We start from the raw sequence: 19,743 nt of genomic DNA, 5'->3' as shown, positions 1-19,743 counted from the left end.
AAACGTGGAGGGTGAGGACCACCTGGCCGCTGCACATATATCTTCAATTGGTACACCAGTTGAAAGAGCTCGAGTGCCTATTGGACATTCCTGACCTAGGGAGGCATAGGCCAGAGAGATGGCATCGACTATCCATCTGGACAATCTCTGCTTTGTGACCGTTAACCCTTTGGTGAGGCCACCGAAGCACACAAAGAGCTGTTCTGACTGCCTGAACGGTGCAGAACGCTCCAAGTAGATTTTGATTGCTCTGACGGGACAGAGTTAATTAACCTCCCCATCGTTTACCGAGGAGAGAAGTGCAGACAACGTGATAACCTGGGCTCTGAAAGATGTTGAGAGCACTTTAGGTGCATAGTCGTGTCTCAGCTTGAGAGTGACTCTGGAGTCACCAATCCCAAACTCCAGGCAGGTAGGGCTCATGGAGAGTGCCTGCAAATCGCCTACTCTCTTGACTGATGGCAAGGCCAACAGAAGGGGCGGTTTTCAGCGAAAGAGGCTTTAGGTCAGCCGACTGAAGTGGCTCGAATGGAGTATCCTTCAGGGCTCCAAGGACCTTGGAGAGGTCCCAAGCTCAAGCACAGAACGGGGGCGAACAGGGGGTTCTTCCTCCTAGCCCCTTTGAGAAAGTGAACGACGAGGTTGCTTTTCCCTAGTGATTGGCCAGCCACGGGGTCGTGGTAGGCTGTAATAGCCGCCACGTACACTTTGAGCGTGGAGGGGGAATGTCCCACGTCCAACAGCTCTTGGAGGAAAGAGAGTACGACGGGTACTTCACATAAATGGGGTTCAGGGTTCTTAGCTGCACACCAGCTGGAGAACACTGACCATTTCAGGGCATAGAGGCACCTTGTGGAGGGTGCTCTGGCCTCAGTAATAGTATCTAGGACTCTCTCTGGGAAGTCCCCGGATACCCGTTGAGGGGCCACACATGGAGGGCCCACAGGTCTGGGCGAGGGTGTCAAATTGCCCCGTTCGCCTGCATGAGGAGGTCCATCCTCATCGGTACAGGCCATGGGGCTGAGTGCACCATCTGTGCCAGCTCTGGGAACCAGACCTGGCTCTTCCAGAGGGGGGGCTACCGGAAGGACCGAGCATCTGCTTGTTCTGATCCGCTCGATGACCTGTGGTAACATCGAGACAGGAGGAAACGCATAAAGCGGGAGCCTGGGCCAAGCATGTGCCAGCGCATCCCTGTTCTTTAAGAAGAACATTGCGCAGTGAGTGTTGTCCTCTGAGGTTTCTGGCCATGCCATACAGGTTGCCTGACCTGAGGCCGCCCTGGCGATTTATGTAGGATACCACTGACATGTTGTCCGTTTGGACTAGGACGTGGTGCCCTCTCAGGTCTGGCAGAAACGCTTTGAGAGCTAAACAGACCACTCTCATTTTGAGGCAGTTGATGTGTTACTCCTTCTCCGGGCCCGACCAGAGGCCAGAGACAGGCTTGCTCTCATATAATGCTCCCCAACCTAGGTTGGAAGCATCCGTGAATATCACCTTCCTCCTGGGGGCCACGCCCATGGTTACGCCAGACTGGTACCAGTTCGGAGCCTTCCAAGGAGCCAGGGCTCTTATATATGGGCCACCTAGTGAAGGGGGATTGGTTACCCGGGTGTTGTGTGCTTAAAACATACTCTTTTTGTGCTTTATTTGGGTCGCTGTAAAAACAGCATTTGTTTGCAGGGGTGCATGCAGTGCAACGGGCCCCTTGACAACAGCAGAAAAATATCCAGTCGACTGAAGTGAACAGGGAGCTGGGAGATTCAAGTGAGCTCTCTTCGAGGGTGGTCCGGCCGCGGCGGGACCCAAGCCCTCTCTCTTTCCTCCTGTCGCTAGGAGGTCTTCAGAGGCCCAGGGTCCAACACAATCCTGGGTCGGGGCCCCTGGTGCCGAGAGTGCGGGTAGCGCTTAGCAGGCAGTAAGAGCCGATGGGTATCAGCCGCAGTGTGGGGCTGAGAGGCCTGGGGCGCTCGCTTAGCTGGCTTCTTTTGGGTCGACTCGCTGAGCTGGAGTGCTTAGGCAGGAAATGCCGCATAGCCTGTGACAATTTCTGTGCCTCGGTGAAGCGCTCCGAAAATCCCTTCACAGCCGGGCCGAAGAGACCGGTGCAGGAGATTGGGATAGTCGAGAAACGCCGTCCTGTCCGCCTCTTTGATGTCTGTAAGGTTCAGCCAAAGATGGCGCTCGAGCACAATGAGGTTAGCCATGCTTCTGCCGATGGCCTGAGTTGTGGACTTTGTGGCATGCAGTGCTAAGTCCATCGCACTACGCAGGTCCATGAACGACTCGGGGTCCGGGCCAGACTCATCCATAGCTTGGAGAAGTTTGGCCTGGAAAACCTGCAACACCACCATGGTGTGCAGGGCTGCAGCAGCCTGGCCGGAGGCGGTATATGCGTGTGCAGCAAGGGCTGAAGTGTTTCGACCACCTCTTCGAGGGGGGGCAGCTTCTCATAACCTTTTTCTGCAGCACCGTCGACAGAATGCGCGCTGAGTAGGGGGCGCACCACGACTTTGTGAGCTTGGCATGGACTTCTGGGAAGCAGGGCGCTGGTTTGTGACGGGGGGCCTGCTGGCGCCCGGGCAGAAACCATCCATCCAGCCAGCTCTTGGTCCGCCACAGCCACGGTCAAAATGCAGAGCATTTCGAAGTCAGAATTGGTCCCAGTCACAGTGGCACCTGACTGGGGGAGAGGGGTGGGGTCCACCGAGGCTGACCACTCTTCTTCCGACGCAGCAATGGAGAGGCTGTCATCTTGTTCTCCTTCGTCCGATCCACCGAATGAGATGAGACTCGCTGGGAGGGGTGCTCGTTCTAGCTGAAGGGCTTGGTTCGACGGCAAGGCTTTGAAGAGGCAGGGATGTGAAGGTCGCCTAAGGAGATTAAATCTGATTTTATGGCGAAATTATGGGCTTTTATAGCTATAAGCCACACCCATTCTGGCGGGCTCTGACGCACTAGGGTCTCATTGGTTTACGCGTCAGACCGGCTTCGCCATAGGATGTGCACAGCCAATCGGTGAGCTAGCTGCTCTTATGGTACTTGCTGTGCAGCTGCACTGCGTTTTAAATATAGGCTTCAATATTCTCGAGGAAAGGAGTAATAGCTAGGCGATACGAAGTGACCGTTCTCGAAAGGGAACTGGACAATGTCACACAGCCAGAATGTCAGAAATTGTCAGTAGCGGTGTTTAGCCTTACATGTTCTAACTGAAGTCAGACAATGATGGAGAAACTCAGGACTTTTAGAATGCAACTGGACGTTTCTGAATGCGTTGAACTGACCCTTGTCCAGCGTAAAATGATTTATGCAAATATATAATACTTCAACGATTTTCTTCGGCACATATCCTTCATAAATGAAATTCAACCACGCTGTCCTCAGTGGCTCAGATGTCGGATGGAGACTCTTATAATCGTTAGTACATCAAATAACAGAACATTTGTAACGTTTTTAGGCACAGACATTGTATATCTCCAGCTGCTACTCAGGGCGGGATCTATGCTAATAGAGCAGATCATCTCCAGTCATGTGTGGGGCTTCTGGGACCGCTTCTTTGGATTGACTATTTTAGTTTATTGGGATTATAAAAAAGGAGTGGGTGGATTTTACTATTATGTGCTGGTTGTTTACATACACTGTGGACACATCTGTGTTCAAACTTAAATTTTGCATAATAGGTCCCCTTTAAGCTTGAATCTGTGCTACCAAACATACATGAATATAAAATATTTTTGCTTATTGTACAGTCAAACCAAGAGAAATATCAACTTTAAAAAAAAATAACAATCAGGCTTTACGAGTCTCTGTTGTTTCAGATTTGTATCATAACTGTATATAGTTATATAATATATAGCACAGTCCATTTACTATATACTGTTCATACACTATATATACTCTATAGTGTATATAGTATAGTCCAACACTTGGCAATACCACAAAAAGGACTGAAACACTTAATCCATAGGTTCAGAAATATGTTTAAGGCGATGAAATCCTACAGTCTTAAATTTCAAGAGAAACATTGATTGTTGTAAAGAGAGACATAAAAAGCATCTGTACAAGGCTGCAACACTGACCGACAAAGTGTAATAATTATTGAATAAGAACAGAATTGTAGACAATAACATCCAAATCCAATTAAGACACTGTAAAGTGAGCCCCTTTGTCCCTAAAAGGGCGTGTCGTTTAACATGACTCCGCCCTCACTCCTAGCCCAACCCTTTCCCCCGCCCACCTGGCGGAGGTGACTATGGTGCTAGAGTGTTGTAATCTGAGTCAGCTCAGAGTTTGAGTTTCCTGTCCCTGGATTGGGTTGCGGCTCAGGGCTGACCAGGGGCAGCTCCACGCCTAGTCATGCGGGATTACTGTTCCCATCCGCAGTCTTGCAGTTGTAGGCCACCTCACGCGCGATGTTGCGCATACGGCTTGACTGCTGCGCATCAAGGCCAAACGGTGAGGGGTGGCAGAACTCGCGGAAGCAGCGCTTGAAGTTTTCGTCGAGGAATGCATAGAGGACGGGGTTAAGGCTGCTGTTGACGTAGCCCAGGGCGATGCAGAAGTGCATGAACACCACCATTTGGACGCTGCCTAATTTGAATTCCAGTGATTGCGCCAGGGCCATGATCTGGATGGGCGTCCAACACACAACGAAAGCCGCGACTACCACCAGCACCATGCGCGTGATGCGCCGAAGGTTGCGATCTTTCTCCTTGGATCCCGATAGGATGCGAACACTGCGGAGGCGCTTCACCATGAGGCTGTAGCACACGCTGATGATCGCCACAGGAATCAGGAAGGAGAGAAGGAAAACACACGTCCCGAACACTGGACCCGGGAGAACTAAGATGCACTCGGTGCCTGAGAGGAAAGAAAAAAATTGTAAGCAAAAAAAAAACATTTAAGCCTTGAAACTTGAAGGTTTTAGACAGATAGACAGACAAGCTGATCCATTAAAGTTAAAGAATTCATGAGGATATTTTCCTGAAATATACAGTTCGGCCATTGACAAAAGCAAACAAAAAACCTTTAGTAAACTAAAAGGTCTAAAACTGACAAGTAAATATCTTGAGTGCCACTCAATAATATAGAGATTTTTACAGATTCAGCATGCCCTTTTCCGAAAATGTTTTTCACAGTTAATCTTTTTCTCCCTGCCACTCCTCTTGACATTTTTGACAGCCTACATCTGAGAGCATTAAAAGCCTCTCCATTTCTGATATGTGTGAATCCGGACATTCAGACTTACATCAACACTCCCATGAAACATTTGTCACAAGTGACAAGAGATGGTCTTTCATCCATCCATCCGTCCATCCATCCATCTGGTCTAAAGCTGCACCCTGACTAGCACATCTGCACATAAGAGTTGCAACTTGTTGTTCCAAGTCCGATTGTTTGTCTGAATACTATTTTGAGACGGAACAGCTTTGATAAAAAGTTAAACAAAGATTTAACAGCTACACTGCTGGACATTTGTTTACAGACATTCGTCCACATCCCTCCAGCTCTGAATCTCTGTCATCCTCCCTCCCTCTGCTTCTGTCTGTCTTTCCCTGCAGTGTTAACGGCAGCAGAACGCAACTTGCATGAAGTGATGAATAAATAAATATGTTGCAGCCTGGCAGTAATGGAGAGGAGAGAGAGTGTTACGAAAGAAATCTGTCTGAACATTCTGCTGAGAGAAACGCTGATCATCTGAACTGTACTGCGTGTCCAAAGAGTTTGAGCTATTTTCATCAAAATCTACATACAGTAAAGCACACTGGCATTGTTAGAACCTATTTAAGAGGGCTTCTGTCTTTCATCTCAGACCCCAAGGATCTGCCATTAATTTAGCTGTCAGCACCCTAAACATTCGGGGATTGTGTTCCGTGAACAAAGGTGCAGTGAGCTAAGCGGTGCAGCAAGATATTTACTCTTTTTCTCACTCTTCCACGAGTGGTCTCTTCCATCCAAACTGGATGTTTCCACGGAAAAGATGATACTAATTAACTTTAATGCTTATAGTGCCACTATATATATAATACTTTATAGGCCTATACTTATAGCTATACTTATATATTATATTATACTTATATTTCATATTATTTATACTAAAATTCTAAAATTTGGGGTCAGTACAATTTTTGAACGAAATAAGGCGATTATTTTTATTCAGAAAGCATTTCTGTTTCAAATAAATGCTCTTCTCATGAACTTTCTGTTCATCAAAGAATCTTGCGGGAAACATCACATTTTACACAAAAAAATTAAGCGGTGTTAAGCAACTGTTTTCAACATTGATAATAATTATACAAAATGGTTCTTAAGCAGCAAATCAGCATATTAGAATGATTTCTGAAGGATCACGTGACACTGAAGATTGGAGTAATGGCTTCTCTATTAAAATAGAAAATCATTTTAAATTGTAATAATATCACTGTTTTTACTGCATTGATCAAATAAAAGCTTGGTAAGCATAAGATATTTAAATATAGGGCCAGTATTTTTTTTAATTTTTTATTATTGTTTTATATATACTGGATATAAAGCAAGTCTTTAACCTCTAATAAAATTAACCTCTAATAGGCACAAATGCATGCATAGGTCCATGTATAGGATCAGGTTTATACTTCATTTGTAATGTAAATGCTTTGTCCTTTAATGTGTTATTTTATGTGTGGTAATTACTTCCCTGAGAGGGAACTAGAGATCAGCAACGGGTTTTTTTTTTACACAACACAATAAATCTAAATGGGCTCATCCATTTTTTTTAGGTTCTATTAGGTTCTTGAATAATGGATGAGAAGAGGGTGTTGAGAAGATATCGAACAGACCCAGGACCTGGCCCAAGTGTCACACATACACACAAATACAAATGTGGTGAGTGGTCATGCACACACCTTCACTGATGGACACATAGTTAACAGGTCACAAATCAAAATGTAATTTATTTTATTTTATATACAACCTGGCAGGGCCATGCACAGACATTTTGAGGGGCAGTGGCCTAAACCAAAAAAAGGGGCACTAAGGGGGTGGTTGCTTGACAAATTACACAAATTATCCAGTTATTACAAAATATACAATTAAAAGAGAAGACAGCACACGCTCAAATACATTTTAGACTTCATTGTAGATGTTTTGATAGAACATCACAATTACACATTGCTGATAATAACAGAAACTATTTGCTGTTTTACATTTTTATATTTACCTGTTCCAGTTACAGCAACACTTTTTTATTTGGTACCATGTCCTGAAAGATCTTGATAACCTATTTTTTTATGATTCACAATTACACATTGGTGATGATAATAACAGAAACTATTTACCTTTCTTGTTGGTACCATGTCCTAAAAGATCTTAATAACCTCATTTTTTATGATTGGGATGTCTTTTTCAATGGCCAGATTTGATTAGACAAGCAGCTTATTCTAAGAACATGGATATGTTGTACAAGTTGTTAGCACTAGTAGAAGACCAAGAGCAAAACATTACCGACATAAATAAATAAATAAAAATACCAAATGACTAATTTTGCAGATTCAACCACTGTCTTGCATAGCCTACCTGTTAATGCGACAGCTTTCGTGAACTGTCGTGTTCACTCTCAGTTTCAAGAGAGCGCCACAGACACATAGGGCCCTATTTTGCACCCAGCGCAATTGACTTTGTACAGCGACGCATGTGTCATTCCTATTTTGCACCCGCGCACAGCGGACTTTTCCCTCCACAGACGCACGTCGGTAAACTAGGAAATACACTTGCGCTCCCTGGGGCGGTTCAGCGCAAAGAGGAGGCGTGTTCCGGCGCAAACGTTCCCTGGTGCTATTTTGCAGTTTTAGAAAACAATTCCGCCACTGACCAGGAGAAACCTAGTCTAAAGTCAGTGGCACATTATTCAGATGCTATTTTAAGGGCGCATGCTTGGCCATAATGTAGCGTGTGCACAACGCAAACACACTATCCCTTTTCAAACAGTGTGATTATTATGCTAAAAAAAATGTTTTTAATTGTTTGAAATAAAGATTTCATTCATTCATTCATTCATTCATATTAACACACGAGGGAAATCATTGTTGTGTCCATGAAGATGTGAAAAAATAGGCATAAATCTAGCTTACACATTTACCCAAATTATCATACGGCTGTTTAACCGAAGCTAATTTGGGTGGGTTTCTCCATCCCCAATGTCACTTCTCTGTGTTTTACGGCCCTGACGAGAACGTCGGTCTCCTCGGCTGTGAACCGCTCCTGGTGTGCGCCTGGCAAATCCGCCGTTATAATATCAATCCGCCATGGAACAAGCGCGCCTGCTCTTAAAGGGAATGTGAGATGATGCTCTGATTGGTTTATTTCACGTTACTCCCAAACCACACCTATGAGTAATGAAGCTACTCCAACACATTTTAGATTTGCGTCGGGCGCAAGAGTCATTTAACCCGCCGGTAAAATAGCAACAGCGCCCGAGATCCGCCCAAAAAATTACTTGCGTTTCGCGATTGATACTTGCATTTCCAGCCTGATCTCACGGCAATTCGTACGAATTCTACGAGGTGGCTAATTCGTACGAATTCATACGACCTCACTCGTATGAATTAGTATGATTTTTGCTAAATCGTACATATTTTACGAATTGCCCAATTCGTATGAATTCATACGAATGACCTACTCCTGACCCCGCCCCTAAACCTACCCATCACGTGGGTTTAGACAAATCGTACAAATTCGTACGAGTGAGGTCGTACGAATTCGTACGAATTAGCCACCTTTTTATCACTCGTTCGAATTCGTACGAATTGGTCCCCAGCCAACATTTGTATGTGGGGCCCATATGGGTATGAAATGGGCTGAAAAATGGGCTCTGTATGGGATTGTCTGCGGGTTCCATAATGGCCACATGTTAATTGCCCAGATAGATTTCATGTAGGATTGCACTTGGTACTAGGTGGGGCCCAAGTGGGCAGCATGCACAAGACCCATCTCGGTCCCAGCTTAACCCCGCCGACATTTGTATATGGGGCCCATGTGGGTTTCGAAATAACCCACAAAAAATGGGCTCTGTATGGGATTGTCCGCGGGTTCCATAATGGCCCCATACCAACTGCCCAGATAGATTTCATGTAGGATTGCACTTGGTACTAGGTGGGGCCCAAGTGGGCAGCATGCACAAGACCCATCTCGGTCCCAGCTTGAGATAGTGTTGGCATTTCAGATCGTTAAAAATAGGGCCCATACTGTGAGTGATGCTGCGGAGCGAGCGGGAAAACCTGGAGCGGATTGCTTTTTCACAGTGGTGGGGGTGGGGAAGAGGGGCACCTCAGTCGATGAGGGCAGAGGGGCAGTGGCTCTAGCCACCGGGCCACCCCCCTGTGCACGGCCCTGCAACCTGGAATTTTTCCCCCCATGAGATTCCCACTTACACACTCAAAATGCATTTCAAACTGACAGGAATGCACACTCACATTTAAGAAGAAAGGCAAGCTCAGCATGGTATTAAAACTGTTTCCCACTAATACAATTAACCTAGCCTTTTTTTTTTTTTTTTTTTTTTTTTTACTAAAAAGAAATCTCATTCAATTAGCAAATGCTATGATTATCAAGAGCTCAAAGCCACAGGGAGGAAAGGCTCTTCTGGGTCACCTGTGGTTCTGCTTGCTGAATAGTGTGCAGAGCAATTACTGTAACTTCAATGGAACCCATAACAGCAAAATGATTAACACTGCAATGCTCTGATGTTCTTTTTAAAGCCCATTAATAGTGCATGCATTATTGACCAACAAACCCCCCACACATAAACAGCCGTATTACGGTTCCTCTGTAGGTCTAAGGTGTTATAATGTGTTATTCGGTGTACTAGTAGATGTGGTAGTAAAATGGCTGCTCCCGATTGAACGTTAAATAAATGTTTAATATTCACTGACTGGCCTTTGAGTTACTGTGATCCTTCCCGCATTTTCTGCATTTGAGGGTATATTTTACATTAAAGTCAACAGGAATCTTTACTTTTATAAAAAAAAAAAAAACTAGATTAATCACAAATTGTTTTCTGATTAATCGCAATTAAAAACATTAAAGTTTTTAATATACATTTTTAACATAATTTTAGTGTAAGAATTTCACAGTTAATCTCCAACTGAATGTAGTAACAACATAAAGACAGAGTATTTCAAATACTTGCTTATACAAATACATACTTGAATGCCAATATCATTGATACTAATTCAGCTACTGATATCTTAATGATTTTTTTTTATTATTATTATAGCCATTCCACATTACAGTGTATTTGAAAGCTATAAAAATTGTTTAACATAGGCTTCAAAAAATATAACAACTTTTAATTTAAGTGAACTTAAAACAATCCTCACATAAACCCATAATAAACTTAATATTTGCCTGTGCCCTTCCTACCAGTCTAGGACATATACATAAATTTAATAAAGAAATCAAACAGTTTGCATTGCATAAACTATAAATTAAATCTAGATTAATCCCTATTAAAGCTACAAAAGTTATTTAGTCAAGAGCAGCGAGTAATTTCCTCGGTTACCTTTGTTCTTTGATTAACATTAATGACAGACAGTATTAGTGACAGCGGTCACTTTAAGATCTGACGCTGCTGCACATGACACGGATTCTCACAACTCTTTACATTCATTTAAGACTTTATTTAACTTATTTAAGACTGCTCTTATGAGGACACTTGACAAAACGTGTGTTGTTTGTTCGAGCGCGAAAAAGAGAACTCGATTTTGGTTCGCTGTCTATGCACACAATACTGATGTGCGTCTTAATGAATCACAAATTAAATTTAGTAGTAAATAGTTAATAAAAGTAAACAAAAAAAGCAAATAGGTTCATAACGGTACACACACCTTCCACGGACTCTTCCACGTCTCCAAGTACCATAGCCGGGACCCCTATGGCTGAAGCCAAGACCCACACACAAATATTGACCACTTTGGCCTTGTGGGGCGTCCGCATGTCCAGGGCTTTCACCGGGTGGCACACGGCCACGTATCGATCCATGCTCATCACGGTCAAGGTGAACACACTAGTGAACATGTTATAGTAGTCGATGGAGATGACTGCCTTGCACAGGGCATTGCCAAAGGGCCAGAAACCAAGGAACACATCCGTGCCCTGGAAGGGAAGCGTAGCCAGAACCAGCGCATCGGCCAGTGCCAGGTTGAAGATATAGATGTTGGTAGCTGTCTTCATCTTGGTATATCTGGCAAAGTGACAGAATGAAAGTGAGAGAATGAAAATTTAAATCAGGATAAACAGCTAAACACATTTATCCTGACAAAAAGCAGTCTGTGTTTGCAAGGAAACAGATCAGTTGTCGCTCCCCTGGGCCCTCCGCAACACTGGCATTAAAATGACATTTCACATCAAATCCGCTTTGCTTTTTAATGTGTTTTCGGCAATGTCTTGTTTTATTTGATAGCTACAACCTGTGATCCCCATTGTGGAAATGATTCACAAGATTCACAAACAATTACAAATATTGGAACCAGAATCAGAAAGAGCTTTATTGCCAAGTCTGCTTGCACACACAAGGCATTTTCTTGGTAAATATGAGCAAAGCACTGCCATGACAATGCATTAAAAGCATGAATTATTTGGTTGGCAGCTGTTTTATGATGTTTGAGAAAGGTAGATAACAGCCGCATGTGCTGTACCAATGATCATATCATTCACAACAGCTCCACATTCACTCAGGATCTAACAAATGTTTTGACATTGTTGAAATTAAATTAATTAATCTGCATCTGCATTAATGGACGCAGTTTTACAGTAGGTTATAGTGGGCCCACAGCTGATTAGCAGAGCTGTTTCAGTAAGATAGTAATAACGTGAGTTAGCCGGTTAGCCAGAGACCTACACAATATAAAACAGAAAACTGCATATTTTGAACACCTGCACTGTAAAACCCAACAAGTTAACTCAACTCAAACCGATTGAGGAAACTGATTGCGGCAAACCATTTAAGTTTAAAAATAAATACATATGAGTATTGTGAACTTATATATATTGAGTCAATGAGGACTGAAAATAATCATTTACGCACACACACACACACACACACACACACACACACACACACACACACACACACACACACATATATATATATATATATATATATATATATATATATATATATATATATATATATATATATATATATATATATATATATATATATATATATATATATGATTGCTGCCCTTTGCCCTCTGTGTTCACTACTCACTACTCCTAATGTGTGTGCACTAACTTGGATAGGTTAAATAAAGAGGACATGGGGGTATGGATTACCATATTTTGCCTTCACGTCACTTTTTTTAAATAATGTTTATTATTATTACTTTCACTATACTTTATTTACATCATAAGTCAACCTTGGAATTGTCCAAATATGCATTTTTACCAGATTTTTGCTGATTAGGTTTTGGTCAGAGATCTAGACAGAAGAAACTGGGCACTCTCAAATTGAACTTTCAGTGCACTTTATTAGCTTGACAAAAATAGTATTTAAATAATTACAGCCTTTTACAAACTGACTATCAGTTGTGCAAATAAATAAAATAAAATAAAGTATAATAATAATAATAAAAAATAAAATCTCTCTTCTCTAATACAGCATCATTATATGACATGGTGCATTTTTACTCCTCTGCTGTACTTTCTTGGGTGGTTATGCAACAGCGTGAGCCAGACTGAGGAAGTGTGGTGAAGAAGTGAAGAAGACAGACAGCACATCCTCCTCCAGTCCTGAGTCACGCATGCAGGTATAGAGCCATTTTAATAATACAGCACCACAAACATCACCATTTAGAAAAATAATAATAATCAGAGTAAGGCTTGTGGATCCAAAAGTAAACACTATCAAAGCTTACTTTATGTTACTTTTAGATTATTTGTTGAACTTCCCAGGAAGTGGGACAAAAGATTTGAATTGCATTCTCACTCAAACAGAGTTTTCATATTTCCAGCTCTATGGTAGCACAATATAAACACTGCCAGACACTGCTGTGAAATGACACTAGTGATAATACTACTACTATTAATAATAATAACCCTAATTATGAAACTGTATGTGTGAGTCAGTGAGAGTAAGAGTTACACCAGCGATATTAGAATTCCGCTTATGAGCCCCTGTGGGTTTATCGTGACAAGTTGAACCAGCAAATGAAAACAACACCCTGTTTTCACTGACATATTGTATTTAATAAACAGTGAACAGACTTCATTAGAAGTTAACAGTAATTCTCTTATAACTGCCTCAAAATTACAAAGTATGTAGTGAATATTTTCATCACAACATTGCACTGATCAAATTACAGTTCAATATCTTAATGAAATCTCAATATACATGTATATACTGCAGTTTCAATATTTTACTGTAAAAGCATGAGCACATAAAGACATTTTAAGCATTTTAAGAAGTTTTTTCAAATATGATTTCAAACACTGAGATCGTTTTCACACAATGCACATGGTATATCATATGGCAAGCAGTAGAGGAGCTCTTTAAAACTCATTAACACTCACTCCATTCCCATGGCTCTCGGCCCCGCCCTGCTTGCCACACATACCTTTTCCTATCCCCCCCAAAATGTAACCCTTTCTTTAGCAGGCTTTGGTTTTAAAAATGGTTGAACTGTTTTTCAGCAGGCATAATACGAGTCAATCAATTATTTAATCAAGAAGGCAGGTTGCTCACCTATTATGAGTTTCTAGATGTCCATAAAAATTCACTGACACCAAGAGAATTTTCTATTGTCATGGATGTGATTCCCACAGGGGTCTTGACATTATTCAGTGCTAATACCCAAAACAGTATTGCTTTTGATTTATTTGATATGTAATTGGCTATCTATCTATCTATCTATCTATCTATCTATCTATCTATCTATCTATCTATCTATCTATCTATCTATCTATCTATCTATCTATCTATCTATCTATCTATCTATCTATGCAGTATATATATATATATATATATATATATATATATATATATATAATTATTTATGTGTGTGTGTATCCTACGCCTTGGCTGTCAGTTTTTCTATGCATGTATTATTGCTGTTTTGACTGTACATTGACTTTGTTTGAAGTTTAAAGCTCCAATATGTAACAATTTTGTAATAAAATTTCCGAAAATAACTTGCACAGTGTGATATATTTCCTCCAGTTGTGTACTTACAATATCTCAAAAGTTTTTTATTTCAGAGAAATTCCGATTTTAAATAACTGTCCGTCCCGGAAAAGAAATGTCGCCTCTCAGTGACGCAATGTCCGCACTATCCATTTATTCCGGTGTGGACCATGTGATATTCCACCACACCGGAATATCACATGGTCAAATGCGGAAGTGGTGGTTATAGCGTTATTGCCATAGACTGTATGGTTATAGCTGTTATGGATCACGATTACTCTTTGGCGAGTATTGAAGTGCCAACAAAACGAAAGCGTCCATATTCGGATACACGCAGACTGTGTGACAAACGGAGGAATAAAACCCGGATAAATATCGGCCAGGTGTTTTCGAGATGGAGAGAGCTGCGCGGAAGCGCAACAATCTTGGACTTGACAGAGACTCTGCTCTCGCGAGTGTATTGATAGACAGGTAAGCAAATCATTTTTTTTTATTATTGTACAAGTAACGTAATAGTTACAGTAAAGATGATTTTAATAGATATGAATTAATGACAAATAGCTGTAAGTTGTAACGGGATAATATAGCATAACATTTCACGTTCCTTGCAGTTCATTAATTATGATGACATAAAATAATACGATCAGACATACAGGTAATACAAAAACGAATAAATTACCTCATCCGTGATCATGATTCATTAATTCCATTTAGATACATCGCTAGATGGTGAAAACGCATTAAAAACGACATCTCCCATCGTCACCTCCTTCATAGCGTCATAAAGCTTCGCCTTTGTTATTGTTGGAAACTGCACCCTCTTGTGGTGAAATTTTTTACATATTGGAGCTTTAATAGTTAAAAAATGTCAAAAAGAAAAAAAAAAAAAGAAAGAAAAAAAAATCCAATATTTTTTTACTTTTTAAAATTGGTTTCAGAAAAGTTTTTATAGCCTAGCATTAACTTATCTTGGGTTGATTTGTTAAGATGTAATCTATTCACTAGCAACCACCAGCTTCTCACATTTTCTTACAATTTTTTTTTTTTTTTTTTTTTTACTATGTAGATGTGTCTGTTCTGTCATGTCAAATATAATATATTTTGATAAATCTGTTTAAACCTAACCCAGAGCCTGTGTGACTTTATTAAACTAGAAACAGGCGAAATATGGAAAGAGGGCCTCTGGGATGAAAGCTGACTTTGCCATTGCTTGATTTCATAAATATCTGATGGTGTTGACAAGAGGGATACAGCTTTGAAACCTTATAAAAGAGTTACATTTTCAGAAATATTAACCTCTTCATGTCATTCCATATGACCTTTTATCATATGTAGAACAGGAACTGAGACATAAGGCCAGTTGTATAAACAGCCAGTGAGTTAGTTTAAATGGGTGGTATAATGCCCCTTTTTACAAAATGTAAAATAAGTCTCTGATGTCCCCAGAGTGTGTATGTGAAGTTTTAGCTCAAAATACCCAACATATATTTTGTTATAGCATGTTTAAATTGCCCCTTTTTGATGATGATCAAAAACGCATTGTTTTGTGTGTGTCCCTTTAAATGCAAATGAGCTGCTGCTCCTGGCATGTTCCAAATTTTAGGGTTTGTGATGTAATTAATCTGGGAGGAAGCTCATGTAGTCCTTACCAGCCATTTGTTGTAGTCCTTAAAAAAATAAAATAAACTATCTCCCTTTGCCTTGAACTTTGAGTGTCGTAACTTTGCAGATGTTATTTATGCTGAAACAGCAACAGAAAAGTGAAATTATATTCAACCCCCCAATCAGTCAAGAGGCAGTCAATCCTACTTTTTGGTATTAAATTAGGCCAATCTATACTTTTATGTAACTGACTTTAAAAATATATATATGATGACTAACTTGTAAGACTAGTCTTAATGGTTTATGCAACCAGATCAAATGAATGGCAAATAAAGTTGTGCTCAAGTTCTGCCTCATGTTTGTCACCAGCAGAGCTGATCTAGGTTGTTTTTTCCACAAGGTTACTAAATCAAACTAAAACTAGAGAGATTAAACATTTCACAGCAGGCGTGGTTGTAGCAAAAAAATCTAAAATTGGATGAGTAAAAGAAAATCTCACTGGACAGAGTCAGAGAGAGATTGCTTTGAAATGTTAAGACTGAAGGCTGAGAGATTCAGATTCTGTTAGTCTGGGATGGAAAGAGGAAGGGACTCGTGAGAATTGTGGTTGATCTTGCACTGACAGCATTTCAACTCCTTGAAAACCAGACTGGGATCAGACAGCACTGAAACTAGACCCTGGGCCTGAGAGCAGCAGAAGGAAGAGATCAATGAAGTGGAGGGATGAAGAGAGAGTAATCAAGGTTGAGACCTCGGAGAGGGAAAAGAGTGTTCAGATCAGAGATGATGAGGCTGCAGTGAGCTATTGGGGAAACCATTGGGAATACATTCATGCACATCAGCTTCTCTCTCTCCCCCTATGATCATGTCTCATTTACACAATCTTGGCCTGAATGTCTACAGACAGTTTTGGGCTTGGGCCAGTCTCAGTCCATTAACTGATGCTAAAACAGGAAGGATATGGGAAGCATAAGACAAAACAAAGAGATCTCTGGAATGCTTTTCCAATCTAAATTAGTACTGAAGTTTTAGATTTTAAGGGAGTATTTTTTTTAGTGTACTTAAAATAAATTCTTTAGACAGCTTCATACTGCATATTCTTGAACTGCAAATTATTAAATAAATTAATTAATTAATTTTATGACCTTTTATGACAGTGAAGAAATTTAGTCTAACAGAAGATTTCCATTTCAAATAAACGCTGTTCTTTTGTATATATATATATATTTATATTTATATATATATAAAGAAAATTTTATCAATATTTCACAATATTACCATTTTTAATGTATTTTTGATCAACTATATGCAGTCTTGGTAAAACAAAACTTTTGAAGAGTATTGTACATCCGGGTATAGCTCTTCTTCACCATTTGATCATCATCACAAGAATCCTCACTATAAGTATTATTTATCTGACTGTGAGAGATAGAATTGGCAATGCTGATCTTTTTTCCATACTGTGAGTCTAAATTCTAATTTTGGTTCTTGAAACTCTCTCTGTGGATTATGTATCCATGCAGGAAAAAGGAATGAGTAATCACTTGATCTCTGGTATAAATATTATATGACCTGCCATGTTAGATGATATATTTATGTTAATTGCAGCCACTGACTGAAGTCACAGGGAGAAGAGTTGAGGTTGCTGGAATTTAATTACATTTTCTGCAGAGTAATATCTCAAATCTTAATAAAGCAGCAGAGTTAGTGTTGGTGAGAGTATGTGAGCTTCATTTGTGAGGCAGAAGAGTGTTTCTGTAGAGACTCTCACTCTGACACCTGATCTGCCAAAGACATTCACCAGCTTTAGTGAAGACCTCCTGAGCTACAAGTGTTAAATGTGAGGAGATGAAATACTGTTTTAGAAACTAAGCATCTCTGTGTAATTGAGTGTGGAAAGAAATATGAAATTTTGCTCTCATATAAAAAAAAAAAAAATCAGATGAAAATAAAACGGTGTTTAGTCCATATTTAAAACGTTTTTCTGTCATTTTCGGTAGTTATTAAAAAGCTGATGCATGTTTTTCCGATAAGTTTGGTTTTAGTTGGGTATTTGGTGCTGTAAAAATGTTGTGATTGACAACTGTGCTTGCGATTGAGTCTGCAGGAGTGGGACCTTGATACAGCTGCACCACCTCTGGCTCCAAATGATGTAATGGTGCAAGATGTCAATAGTTATTTATGGGATATTTTGGCTTCATTTGTCTATAGTGGAAGGAAGTGGAGACAGGTCATCCATCTTTTATTTATTTTTTTCAGTCTATGTGCAGGCTAACATGGTTATTCACTCCCACATAGGCTAACAATAGTAAGCAAAAATGGTTGTGCTATACAATAAACAAAAGTCTACTGGACTTTAAAGAGCCCATATATGTGTTTAAATTTGCTTACAAAGTGCCTTTTGTTGACGTACACTACAGAATGGTCATACAGCAGATAATTTCAAAGCAAACACACACGGACTAAAATCTCCAAAACATATGTGTTTCTTACTTAAACCTCAACAAATATTTCTCTAATAAATATGTGCAAACTGCTCTTTCTGAACACCAAACAACTGTAAAAGTCCATAAGCCATATGGTGACTGCAATGTATGTCATTAATCATAGTTATGGCCGTCAATGTGTCTGTGATGTGTAAACATGACATAAATGTCATGGTGTGATCTGAATGATGAAGTTAGTGTGTAACCTAGCATTTGGGAGTGATAACAAATTTTACTGTTGTTCCTTCTCAGAGCCAAAAGACAGCTTGTTTTATGAATGATGGATGACGTGTTTGAATGATCAACATCCAAGACAATATATATATATATATATATATATATATATACACACAGTAATTAAAAAAATATATATTTATATATATATATATATATATATATATATATATATATATATATATATATATATATATATATATATATATATATATATATATATATATTTCTAGATACAACTATTTTTCACAATATCTGTAATATTAAACATTGTGTAAAAGAGAAAATATATTTTTATTTAGTGTTGCATTGCATCAAATGCTACTCGTTCCACATGAACTCCAGCAATGAGAGAAACAAATCTCCTGTTGAAGAAGTGATCATGTCGATGTACTTAAGTATAATTATATATTTGTTCACCCTATAGAATAGTGATGACTGTCCTATTCACAACCAAAAGCGATCAACCGATCAAGTAATCGGTCCTTTCAGAAGCTGTACGGATAGTTTTATGAGGAAAATTTACAAGGGCAGCTTTAGAAAATGATTGAATGTGCCTTTGTCAATTTGTATTACTTAACTTCCACAGAAATATAGCGGCTCAGCATTGTGAGTTGGACATTGAAAGAGATGCTTCAGAGGATGAGGAATTGAAGAACACACTATACACACAAACCAGTGGGTACACAGAGTTTTATGAGGTCATGTTTTGAGGGAAAGAAAGAAACAATTGTTTAACATTATCCTAAGCATGTAAAGACAGCCTGATTGACCGAATTTATACACTGAGTAACAAATAAATGTTTGAGTGTTTTTTTCCTGTATTTTTAAATAAATGCAGCCATGGTGAGCATACTGTTCTTTCAAAAACAGGAACATTGGTTTCTCCACACTTTCTTCACACTTTTTATTAAATATTTATTAAATATTTTGTATGCATGCTGTGAAGTTGTGCCGGGAGTGTAAAACTAATGTGTGTTCAACGTTTCAATTTTAGCATTTGTCATGACGCAATAAAAAAACATACCAAACTGTGCGGATGTCATTTTTGTCAAAGTGGTCATACCAATCTTGCACTCATTATTCCCAGCCTATTATTCAATAAATTACTGTGTGGAGGGTATTATCTACATTATTGGATGTTATTTTGTGGGTTTTAGTGAAAATGGCCAGATGGAAGAAGCTGTCCTCTGCAACCAAGGAGGATATTGCTGAAATGGCTAAATCTGGTCAATCGGTTTTGGATATTGCTCATATGCT

General features: G+C 40.0%; 1 protein-coding gene across 1 annotated transcript in view; it reads right to left on the bottom strand.

Annotated features, from left to right (window-relative positions):
* Window positions 1-4,357: 4,357 nt before the first annotated feature.
* oprl1 (opiate receptor-like 1) overlaps window positions 4,358-19,743 on the bottom strand; it is a gene marked incomplete at both ends in the record, with an annotated part of 33,798 nt that continues 18,412 nt past the window's right edge. The window contains 2 exons of the mRNA XM_081385831.1: window positions 4,358-4,863; window positions 10,860-11,221. Coding sequence (XP_081241957.1) covers window positions 4,358-4,863; window positions 10,860-11,221 — 868 coding nt within the window. The remainder of the gene's footprint in view (window positions 4,864-10,859; window positions 11,222-19,743) is intronic.

The sequence above is a fragment of the Scardinius erythrophthalmus genome (genome assembly GCF_964197995.2).
Source record: "Scardinius erythrophthalmus genome assembly, chromosome: 15".
Lineage (NCBI taxonomy): Eukaryota > Metazoa > Chordata > Actinopteri > Cypriniformes > Leuciscidae > Scardinius > Scardinius erythrophthalmus.
The sequence above is the reverse complement of the archived record's forward strand: the minus strand, read 5'-3'. Positions and strand labels throughout refer to the sequence as shown.